Genomic DNA, 11,595 nt, shown 5'->3' with positions numbered 1-11,595 from the left:
AGTGAGTAGAGCTAGGATCATAAAACACATAATTGGGCAGACTGGGTGGGGGCTTACCATTAGGTGTGAGACACTCCTGCAGACACACAATATCGATGTCCTCAGTCACAACTTTGTGGTGTAGGTCAGGGTATCGTTTTCTAAGGGATGAGATGTTCCAACTCATCACCTTCACCGCTCTGTATCTTTGTCTGGTATTAACACTGGCCATTATGAACTATATTTGGAAAATATCAAAAGGCTCTGTATGATACTGTTCTTTTCTACGGCAGTAGACAGTAGGCCTTTTAACCTTTTTGAAACATTTCTGGAGCATGTACGGCTCAACAATTGTTGTATTTCAGTGGCAGACAACAACACACTTTGGTTACACTCGACATCACCATCATTTTCTGTTTGTGCTTGTTCATCTTCACTGACCATGTCCACAGAGGCATCAGGAGAACTGTTACCAGTTTTACTATTTTCCTCTGCGTGGACTCTAGTTCCTGGTGGGTCTTGAGTTTCCACAGCTGGTACTGACATCTGAATGTCTTCAGTTTGACTGTAATTTTTCCATAGCTGCTGCACTGTGTTGGTGGTGTTCTTTTTCTGTAGTGTATCACAGAGGCTCCTTAACATATCAGTTTGAGCTGTAAATTGAGCTTTGAGTTCTTTAATTTCATTTTTCAAATCATTGATCTCTTCACTTTGTGCGTGTTCACGGAGTGTGTTGGCAGCTACCTGTTGTGTCGGTACGTCTGTGTTGCCCCATGCTGATCTTTCGATGACTGCTGGTGATGATCCTGGAGCTTTGGTGGGGAGGGTGGGCCAGGGGTTGGCCGTAGGGAGTACCCTAGCAGCATTAGTGTTTCTTGAGACCTGCCTGGGTGGCGGGTCTGGGCGCTGAAGGGGCGTAGGAGCTCTAGGACAGTCAGGGTGCCATAGAGGAACTCCAACTGTTTTGCAGTTAATACACTTCTGTTGAATGACACCCCCTTGAGCAACTGTATCTCTGCAAGCCTGTGTTGCATGTTGTCTTGAGTAGAGACCACACCACGGCTTAGTCGAGGGGCATAACCGGGCCACATGGCCCCAGTGTTGACAATTGCAACACGTCCGGGTAGGGGGCTGATAGAGAGTTACCTTCAGAGTCCGATAGGCACCACGGACTCGAATGGTCTTGGGTGGGTCCCCCGAGCCAACCCAGTCTGTAATGACTGCCTTCTTGCCACTGAGTCGCTTCGTCCTTCTGATGTCGGGATGAGCTTCTAGTTGTGTAGGGGTCTGGTACTGGTCGAGCCCTATGATTATGATGGTTTTCTTGCTCGATGGTTGGGATGATTATTCCATGGTTATTCCCCTTATGCTATTGGTGAGGAGATCCTGAATGACTGCTGGGTCGCTTCTAATCAGAACATGATCTTGTGTACCGACTCTGAACTGAAACTCAGCCTCTGGGTGTTTATCTTCCGCATCGTTCAGCCATCGATACTTGACTTCAGGTGGTGTACCTTCAGGGAAGTTTAATCTTACTCTCATGGGGGGTTGAGGTTGTAGTTGATGGTCTCTTAAGTTTTTCTGCTTTTTCGGCCTTCCGCTTGTTCCTGGACTGAACTAGTTGAAAGCCATCCTCTCCATTGGTGTCAAGGTCAACACCATCGTCACCTGGCTCACTCAGTGCATCAGGAGAGTTAAAGCGAGTGGCTGGGTCTCCAGTCAACTCAGACATGGTGGAGTTACAGGACTCGACCTACATGCCTACGTCAGAGGGCCGAGGAGTGCTTGGCACTCCTAGGAAGTCAGCGGTGGTTGGGGCATAACCCTCTTACAGGACAAGGGAAACTGGCATCTACAGCGTATCAGCGGTGTGAGGGGAGACCGTGAACGGGCCTCCCGCAGCGAAGGGAGTGTGGTGTCAGTGGGAAGGTAGCAGGAGTATTCTCAGTTTATAAACACTTTTATTACACTACACTTGTTCTTAAAAGTACCTCTGTTTTTCTGGTTAGATACAGTATCGAAGTCAATTTTAGTTTCAAAAGAACTATCCAGCCTGGCAACATATGATGACAGGGGTTTGTTTATACAACCCCTCACCACATGGCCGAGCGTGACCACAAGGGTAAAGGCCTTGCCTCGCGGGCACCTACACACGACACAGTGCTCAACCCACGTTAGTTCACTTGTTATACAGGCAACATATTTGCAGTTGTTGACCTATCGGTTAAGGTAATCCTCCAAGTGATAGTGTTAGGAAGAACACCTAATATTCAGTGACATCCTGTGAGAGTCCTGCTCCTCAAATCCCAGTGTGTACCACCGTAATCTTAAAAAGATCACAGGTGGTTCACGCACACAGCCCTGCCTACACACACGCTGAGGGGAAACTGTACAGCGGGTGGGTGAGTGGGCGGGTGTCCACTTGCCCAATCCCTCACAACAAGGGTTTTATGACTGAACGTCACATGTTTCCCTTGTTTCCTGGCTTCTTTAAACTGGTCCATTTGCTGTAGACGGGTTTTAGTCGTACCTGGGCAAATATCTTCGTTGACGAAGATTGTGGTGCCTTTCAGTTTACTGCGTTGATAAAACACTTTGTCACGGTCAGAGGGGAATGAGAATTTTGTTATGATGTCGCGGGGGCGGGAGGAGTTGGATTTCCCGACGCGTTGAACACGGTCAAATTTTACTTCATACTTCAGGAAGTTTAAAATGTTTCGCTGCCCTATGTCATCCACATAATCCACCCGCTCTGCTGTTGTCGTTAGTTCCGTTTTGAGCTTGGAATTCTCCTCACTTAGCTGTTGAACTTGGGTCTTGAGTGTTCGGTTCTCTTTAGCTTCAACCTGAGAGATTTAATGTTTGTTTGGGTAAGGCAACGCCAGCACTGTAGTTGAAGCCAGCTGCGATAACACACATTGCTAAACAAACCCAGCATCAATTACAGTCTACAATACTCCCAATACTCCAACGAAGGCAAAATACTGGGACTCACAATAACAAGAACAGGCATAACAAAATACATAACACAAGGCAAAATGCTTTCCCAATCACAACTCACAACGCAAAACTACGAAGATTCAGCAAAATGGACACCAACATACAACTACACCTATTCAAAGCACTTGTTTGCCACAACCTGGAATACCCGGCAATACCACTCAGGACGATCAACAGAACTAGTCAACTTAAACTTCAATCAGTACAAAACAAAGCTATCCGTAGAGCGCAAAGCAACTCCCCCCCATACACTGTAAGGGCGGAACACTCTACTTACTCCATTGTAAGAGCGGGGCCTTTAATTGCCACCATTGAAAGGGCGGCGGACTCTACTACTACTTCCGACTGAACCACCGAGGCCACCCTTATCTCATACTTCTCTCTGTCTTCGTTCCTTCTATTGTTCTGTCTACATATTTCAATTCATGGTTACTTCATAACCTCAGTTCTTTCGGTAGCATGGCGAGGGAAGGCACATGGATACTGCAATTCTGGTATCAAGGTCACTTGGACAGAAATAAAGGTGGATACCGAGGTGAAATTAATACCCCTAATATACTCTAAGAAAAGGTATATTAATAAAATTAAAGTAGGGAAAAAGATGTCATTAACATACAACTCCAAGGTTCAGACCTTGGCTTAACTCAACGACAATTCACTTAGATACTATACTCTTATTACTCACAACCTTACTGGTGTTACATTACATTATGTACAGCTATAAGGATCAATCCTTGGCTTCTCTTAACTGCCAATCCAAGTGGACACTTTTACTTCTCACACATTACTGGTGGTACATGACATTACCTTACATTACAAGACAAACTTACATCTGATGCTTCACTAGACTGTTGTTAGTACATACGAGATGCACTCACAACACACAACACGTTACTACTGAAACCAACAAGTTATACATGGGTTCACTACCCAACATGGGATAATTATATTCCAGATAATTATCCCCAAACCATACAACAAACACTGTGGACCATATAACTTCCAGGAGTGTCCCAGGGTAGGACACTCAACAACTGACGACAGCTGTTGTGGTCGGTTGTACTCCGACACGTGGTGGGTCTGGGGTCCAGCCCCACGATGTTGAGTGGAGCAAATTTATCCTGCCGAATCGGCGACATCGTCCCACTACAGCTAATTGTTAGGTATCCACCGACTCCGGGCAGTCGGTGGGGTGTTCAAATAACCCACACACAGGATCTGAGAACAAATGTGGAGAAGCGTCACGGGAAGGATGGTGATGACTCAATCACAACAATCTCTCGTCTGGCAGCGACAGGCGACATTTACATTACTAGTAATTCTCACACTGAGTAAATGACAATTTCACTGTCACAACATGAACACTGATACTCACAAAATTGACTAAGTCAAACTGAATGGCAATATCGGCGGGGAACACTGTCTTACATACCTGAGAACAAATGTGGAGAAGCGTCAAGGGAAGGACGTCTCCCTTCTCACACATTGTTTTTATACCCATGAGTTGCTAGAGGTGGCTACTCACGCAATGACAAAAATTACAAACAAACCAACTGCTACACATTCAAAGATGACCCTCAGTTGACACGGGACTGGCGAATTACTGAAGTTGATTTACTTAAACTAATTCAAGATTGAGCTTGCCAGGAGAAAGTGGAATACACGCATTGACAACAGTGTTCACAGGGCGGGGCTTACGGAGGGATCCTTGGTGTAAAACGCGTTTCTTCCTAGGAATGTTGTGCGGACGTGAAGTATAATAAGAATCATCAGTTTTAAAACAGGCCAGCAGTCAATGTGACCATGACAACACCACCAAAATACAAGAACTTCACGAACTATACAATATTGAACCACTGAACACACGTACACACAGCCGAGCTCAGACAATTTGGAGCAAACTTGAAGAATTGGAGGACCAATCTTCTGCCAGCTAAAAGAAGACACTACAAGAGCACACAGCTGGTGGCCCAAGAGCCTCTATGCTAACATATATATATATATATATATATATATATATATATATATATATATATATATATATATATATATATATATATATATATATATTGAAGATGGATGTCGAGTCCGCAACTTTGGATATCAGAAATCTGACATTCGATCCATCACTTTCACGTTTTCTCCAACGTGATATTAGGTACGGCATCAAAGGGTTCGATATTTTAATTTTACCTGACAAATTTTCAAAAGCATTTCAGATTCAAACGGTGTTTTGTCGGGATTGAAAAGCTAGAGAGAGAGAGGCAGATGAAAAGAGAGAGAAAGAGAGAGAGAGAGAGAGAGAGAGAGAGAGAGAGAGAGAGAGAGAGAGAGAGAGAGAGAGAGAGAGAGAGAGAGAGAGAGAGAGAGAGAGAGAGAGAGAGAGAGAGAGAGAGAGAGAGAGAGAGAGAGCGTATCATCTTAGCATCACTCATCTCGTGTACAGTATACACTTACCAACCTTAAAACACATAAAGTTAACACCAAACAGCTTTCATATCAGTATCCAAAACATTATCGCTTCATATAATTCCCTAAGTCTATATTTAGGCACAATTCCTTTCGTAATTTCGCCTCAAGACCAGAACCACCAACGTATAATCACTCATAAAAGAAACGGCCCCCCGGGAGAGAGGTCTTGGAACTTGTGGCCTATCAGTTCTGGTAACAGTTAACAGTAACTGAGGTAGGAAGCAGGTGAGGGGTGTTGTTTGGGCTGTGATGGATCACGACCATGTGCACGAGCCACTGTCTCGGGCCATGTCTCGTTTCATGCAAAACTAATAGGCGATGACTATAACAGCATAATTATGTTACATTTATGCATTATATTCTAAGATCCCAATATCATCACTAAAATGATCTTATTGCATTATACCTATATCCAAACTAAGTTTATTCTGTAAATAGGAGAGTTCATTCGTACACTTACTCCACCATGGTTTGAATGAGTGCGTCAAGGAAAGACTTTTCCTAGATCGTTGAGAACTTGAGGATTCTCTGAACGCTGGCCGTACTGGTCGGACGTGTCAGCTTCGCACTCTGCGACAACACTACTGATTTTCACTGGCTGCCTAAGCTTTGCACCGTGCCTGGGGCAAGTAGTGGGCAGAAACATGTGAGGGCTTTGGTTAGAGAAGAAAAGATTGCACTATATAACAGCTTTCAAGTAGCGAATCGGAAGCAGATCATCCGCGGCCAACAACAATGGAGGTAACAGACAGTTTTCAAGAGGCAATTAGTAAGAAAGAAAAGAAGAGGAGGCGAGAGTTGTCGAAGAAAGTGAAGGAAGTGATAGTGATGAGATCATGAAATATAGGAAGAAGAGGACTGCACACACAGAAGAAATAAGAAAGAATTCAACTGGGAATAAAACACAGCAGGTTAATCGAATGGATCATCGTGAAGTACCTATGTACCGAGCAACCTGGGTGGTGGAAACAGCTCAAGTAAGAGGAGGTTGAACTTCCCAAGTGATTTACGCATGTCATTCTATGAGCGGTTGCTGTGGGCTGCTACACTGGGAAGAGAGCATAAAAAGTTTGAACCCCTGCTTAAGGAAGGTCGTAATAATTCCTTTCTGAATGTAGCTGGGATGAGGCGGTAAAAGTTTTGACGACGACAAGATTTAAGGGAGTGATAATGACGATGCCTCAGGAGGCAGAACACCACACCAAGGTGATCGTCTTCATGTACCCGGTTACTGGATCCTGATTTTCTTCTTGGCGATACACGAATTGTATGGGCAAAGCGACACGAAATCCGAGATGAGAAGAAGAATCAAGTGGTAGCTCTGATGATGGGAGACGCTCCGGAGAAGATATTCATTTCTGGAATAGGATATAGGAGAATTGCAAAGTTTATTGAACAACCTGCTCTGTGTTACAAGTGCAGCGGGTGGGGCCATATGGCCTGGAAATGTCAAAGTGAATGTCGGTGTCGTTACTGTGGAAAAATCATAATTCAATAGAATGTGGAAATAAAATGAAGTCTGGGCAATAATTTGTGCCGTGCTATTGCAATTGTGACGGCGTGCATAATGCAGGTTCCTCAATTTTGCCACAAGAAGCCACAGATGCGTGGTGCACGGTGGCAGAGCATGGAGAAAGTGCAACAGCGAGAAGAGGAAGAAGGACGAGGAGTTGCAGATGAGACTACTCTTCCTTCAACTGAGAACGTGTGGAAGAAGAGAGTGGAACAGAGTGACACGTTGAAGGTAATAGGAAATGGTGCAGGAGCTGCACCAAAAGTTGTTCCAGAATATAAGGTAATTGACAGTTTGGTGATGTGTATGGTGTAGTAATTCAACTCTGGCAAGAAATTCAGATGCTTAGGAAAAAAGTAAAGGACAACCAGAAGGTAATTGCCCATTTTTGTGAACATAGAAATGTGGACGTTGAACTAAGAGGAAAGAAAGTTGAAAATAATACAGTATTAAAACCTGAAAACCATCTTTGCTTTGGGGGACCGGAAATGTGGACATAAGGGAAGAGATAACCAACAAGTGGGGCGACATACCCGTAATATTACCTGATAAGGTATGAGCTCGAGTGAAAGACGTAATGGAGCAGTTCGTGAATGAGAGAATAAGGTTAGTTCCTGTTGTTAATAAGGGAAATGGAGGACACTAGTTTAAGTATACTTTCATGGAATGTAAATAGCTTACGTTCTAAGACCACAGATGAGCATGCTTATGCACTGTTGTATAAGGTGGATATTATAGCCTTAAAAGAGACGGGCACGGAGGATGATAATTGGATGAATTCACGTGATTATTAATGTTTCTGTTTACCAGCTAATAATAGAAATAATACAAGAGGTCTGTTAACTTATGCTCGGAAAAATGTACCGGTTGAATTGGTAATAGCTGGCAAGCAGGATGGGGTTGAGAGTTTGTGTGTTAAAATCTACGTCCAAGGGAGGTCTATATGTATTGTTAACATCTATGTACATCCTCAAAGCTTGGATATTGATGACATGCTTCAGTGCCTAATGTTTTGGTTGGTGATATTAATGCTAGACACGAAGTCCTGGGTACTATGGGACCCAGCAACATTAATGGAAGGAGATGGTTTCACTTCTTGGAGGAATTTGATGATATCGAAATATTGTGGAATCATGAGCCTACCCACATACATGGAGGAAGGTTAGATTATGCATTATGTTTTAATACATGTGGAATAAGAGCGAATGCTGACATAGATAGGGATTTGCTTAGTGATCATTTTGCATTACGAATTACTATATCTGTTAACAAAATACAGAAGTTAATTAAGCGGAAAAGATAGTGGTTGCCGGAAGACAAAAAACAGGAGCTGATCATTACTATACAGGATTGGTAGACAGATTATGAACCAAAGGATGTTGATAGCTTTTATGATGATTTATTACATATTATTGATTCTGTTTTGACGACAAGTAAGTGTAGTTATAAAGGAGAAATAAATCATGAGAAACGTAATATGTATGTTAATGTGCAAAGGTGCAAAGAGAATGGAGTGCAAATCCAAATGATAATGAAATCAAGCAAGAGGCGCGGAATAAATACTGGACAGACTTTTAGGGAGAATCGCTAAAGGCAAGAGCTTGGGTGACACATGGAAGGAAGTGAATAATGTGCGAGGTGTTCGAAGCAAAGGGCAATAGCTACGCTGACCCACAGGACAGGGCCAGTCAACTTAGTAAGAAATGGGCTGGGACTGCTGGTTTTGCCGAATTACGTCAGAATGTGCAGGCTTTATTGCAAAGTAAGAGTACACTTAGGAGTGAGTTAGTCCAAAGTCAGTGTACACTGGAGGATGATACATGTGTTACTATAACGAGAGGCGAGTTATTATATGTGATTAAAAAGGGAAAGTCTACGGCACCTGGTGATGATGGAATAACGTATGATATCCTTAACTGTCTGGCTGGTATTAGAGAAGGGCCCCTGTCAGACTTGTTTAATAGGTCGTATCCCTATTAAGTGGAAGAAAGCAGTAATTGTACCAATACCAAAGAACAATGGAGATTTTCGTCCAATATATTTGACCTCTCGTTTTAGTAAAATGATGGAAAGAATAGTATTAAACAGGTTGTTGTATAAAGTGGGATGTTTCTTGGCGCCCAATTTACATGGATTTATGAAAGGGAGAAGTACTGCAGACTGTGTTGTAAAGTGTGTGAATAACTCCAAGGCTACATGCAGGACTTTTGTAGACTTAAAAGGGGCCTTTGATAGGGCAAATAAAGAAGTTTTACTTGAGGAACTAATTAATTTAGAGATTTCTGGGAAGTTGCTGAAATGGATTGTGGATTACTTGGGTAACAGAATGGCTAGAGCAGTGGCTCTCAACCTTTTTCACTCCATTCCCCCCTTGAGGAATTTTCAACATCCTCGTGGCCTCCTTCGTTTTTCTCCCAACACCCCCCCCCCCGAAAATAATGTTGAAAAATAAAATGCAGATGAAGAGAATACCCTTATTTTATTTCAAGGTTGACAATCATCATTATCTTACATTTTGATAGACTTACATGATTTACATAACTGGCGTCACTAGACTAGAGTGACTACTAGACAAGCCTCACAGCAAACTTGAATTTGGTTGGGGAAAAGTTCATATGACCTCTGCATATTTTGTCACAGCTCAATGGGAAGGCTGACATTGTTTCCTTTCAGACAGGTGACTGATCCGAGGTTGTGTCACTGACAATGCACATCTCATGTCCGGGTCCACATCCAGCCGGTTTCGGCTTTTACTCTTTATATGTAGAAGGGTGGAGAAACCAAATTCGCATAAATAGGTAGTTGAAAAAGGCAAGAGGACTCGAAGTGCAACCTCGCTAACTTTTGGATATGACCGATACATTGAGCACCAGAATACAGTCAGAGATCTTTCTTTGTAGAGATCTTTGGCAGCAGAATCATTCTTGAGATCAAGAAATTCGTCCTGAACATCATTGGGAATGGTAGCAATATCAAGAGTGCCAGAGAAAGGATCCCTCACCAATTTCCCATCTTCCTCCTCGAATTCTGGGAAATACTTTTTGAGCTCACTTTCCAAGGATTTCAGGTGCTGAGTGATTTCAGTTTTGAGTGCTGGGTCAAGCAGATGATCTTCATTCTCATCAAGAACAGTTGAAAGATTCTCAAACATGGCAACATTTCCTGCGTTGACTTTCCTTTGCCATTTCTGGAGCTTGGCAAGAAATGCACGAAGACAATCCATGAGGTGAAACACATTTCTGTCCTTGCCCTGCAGCTTGAGATTCAGCCTGTTTAGCTGCTCAAATATATCTGCTAAATATGCAAGACGTGGCTCCCACAACACCTCATTGAAGTGACTTAACAGATCATCTTTCCCTTGCACTTCCAGGAACAACTTCCCCGAAGTTCAAACATTCGATTCACAACATTGCCCTTGGAAAGCCAGCGCACTTTGGAGTAAAAGAGGAGGGCTTCATGCTCTGAATCCATGTTTCTTCAAAGGTTCTAGAAAAAGCGAGAGTTCAGATCTCCAGCTTTCACAAAGTTGACACATTTGACCACTACCTCCAGAATCTTGCAAAGTTCATCAGGGAGGGTTTTCGATGCCAATGCAAAACGATGGATCATACAATGGATCCCCTTGGCATTCGGAGCTACTTCCTTGACACGCTTCTGGAGCCCCGATTTTGATCCCAGCATCGCCGGAGACCCATCCGTACAGATTCCACAACAATTTTCCCAGCTGATCCTGTTAGCTGTGAAGAAAGAAGACAGCTTTTCCATCACATTTACAGCTGTTGTGGTGGTCTCAAGCTGTGTACAGAACAGATATTCCTCCTTGATGTCACACAAGAAAACATACCTAACAAACACGAGTAGCTGTGCACAAGAACTCACGTCCGTTGACTCATCCAGCTGTATTGCAAACATACCAGTTGGAGATAATTTGATCTCCTGTATCACTCTTTCTTTTATGTCATCTGACATTTCATTAATTCTCCGTTTCACTGTATCGTTTGACAAGGAAATTTGTTGAATTTTACGTTCACTTGCCTCTCCAAGAACCCGTTTGACCATTCTTAAAGCACATGGCTTAATTAAAGTTTCACCAATTGTATGGGGCTTCTTTTGCTTTGCTATTTCGAGGGAAACCTCGTATGATGCCTCAACTACACTTACGGTCTGTTGTTGGAAAGCACCACTCTCGTCCAGTTTCTGTTTTCCCAAACTCCGTTCATGGCGCCTGAAGAAATCGGTCTCTCTCCGCATACTGTGGATGGATCGTCATCAGATGATGCTTCAGCTTACTAGGCCTCATAGAATCGTTCCCCAGCACTTTGAAGCACAGCACACACTGAGGTTTCTCAATGCCATCAGCGAGGATTGATGTAAATCCGTAGTTAATGTATCCATCGATGTACTTCCGCTTCTTAGCAACACTAGTAGCCATCACAAATCTAGAGAAAATAAAGAAGACAGAATGTCCGAACAGACAAACAGACAAGTGATAAAGACTAAAGAATGATAAAGAAGGACAGATAAATAGGACAAGAGTTAGAATGGCAAACACAAACACACACATTCACATACCTAACACGCCCATGCACTCACACATAAAGCACACATGCAGTCATACACAAACATGCACA

At 43.1% G+C, this 11,595-nt stretch overlaps 2 protein-coding genes across 2 annotated transcripts; both read right to left on the bottom strand.

The window, feature by feature from the left end:
- Window positions 1-8,220: 8,220 nt before the first annotated feature.
- Window positions 8,221-10,435, bottom strand: LOC121867100 (zinc finger BED domain-containing protein 5-like). Its single transcript, XM_042366857.1, has 3 exons — window positions 10,378-10,435; window positions 9,843-10,255; window positions 8,221-8,226 (listed from the first exon to the last, which is right to left on the bottom strand). Exons 1-3 carry the CDS (start codon window positions 10,433-10,435, stop codon window positions 8,221-8,223), a joined length of 477 nt encoding a protein of 158 aa, XP_042222791.1.
- A 15-nt stretch (window positions 10,436-10,450) lies between these two features.
- LOC121867099 (protein ZBED8-like) lies at window positions 10,451-11,215 on the bottom strand. Its single transcript, XM_042366856.1, has one exon. The coding sequence runs from the start codon at window positions 11,213-11,215 to the stop codon at window positions 10,451-10,453; it is 765 nt and encodes a 254-aa protein (XP_042222790.1).
- Window positions 11,216-11,595: the final 380 nt, after the last annotated feature.

This window comes from Homarus americanus, unplaced genomic scaffold (genome assembly GCF_018991925.1).
Source record: "Homarus americanus isolate GMGI-L3 unplaced genomic scaffold, GMGI_Hamer_2.0 scaffold6317, whole genome shotgun sequence".
NCBI classification, from domain to species: Eukaryota; Metazoa; Arthropoda; class Malacostraca; order Decapoda; family Nephropidae; genus Homarus; species Homarus americanus.
Note: the sequence above shows the minus strand (reverse complement) of the source record. Positions and strands in the feature narration are given on the sequence as shown.

Excerpts from the sequence above, each read along its gene's own strand:
- LOC121867100 (XM_042366857.1), bottom strand. The coding sequence starts at position 10,435 with ATGGATTCAGAGCATGAAGCCCTCCTCTTTTACTCCAAAGTGCGCTGG. Across the intron at positions 10,256-10,377 it reads AGTGCGCTGGCTTTCCAAGG|ATATATTTGAGCAGCTAAAC; the intron begins GCAATGTTGTGA and ends CATATTTAGCAG.
- LOC121867099 (XM_042366856.1), bottom strand. The coding sequence starts at position 11,215 with ATGCGGAGAGAGACCGATTTCTTCAGGCGCCATGAACGGAGTTTGGGA.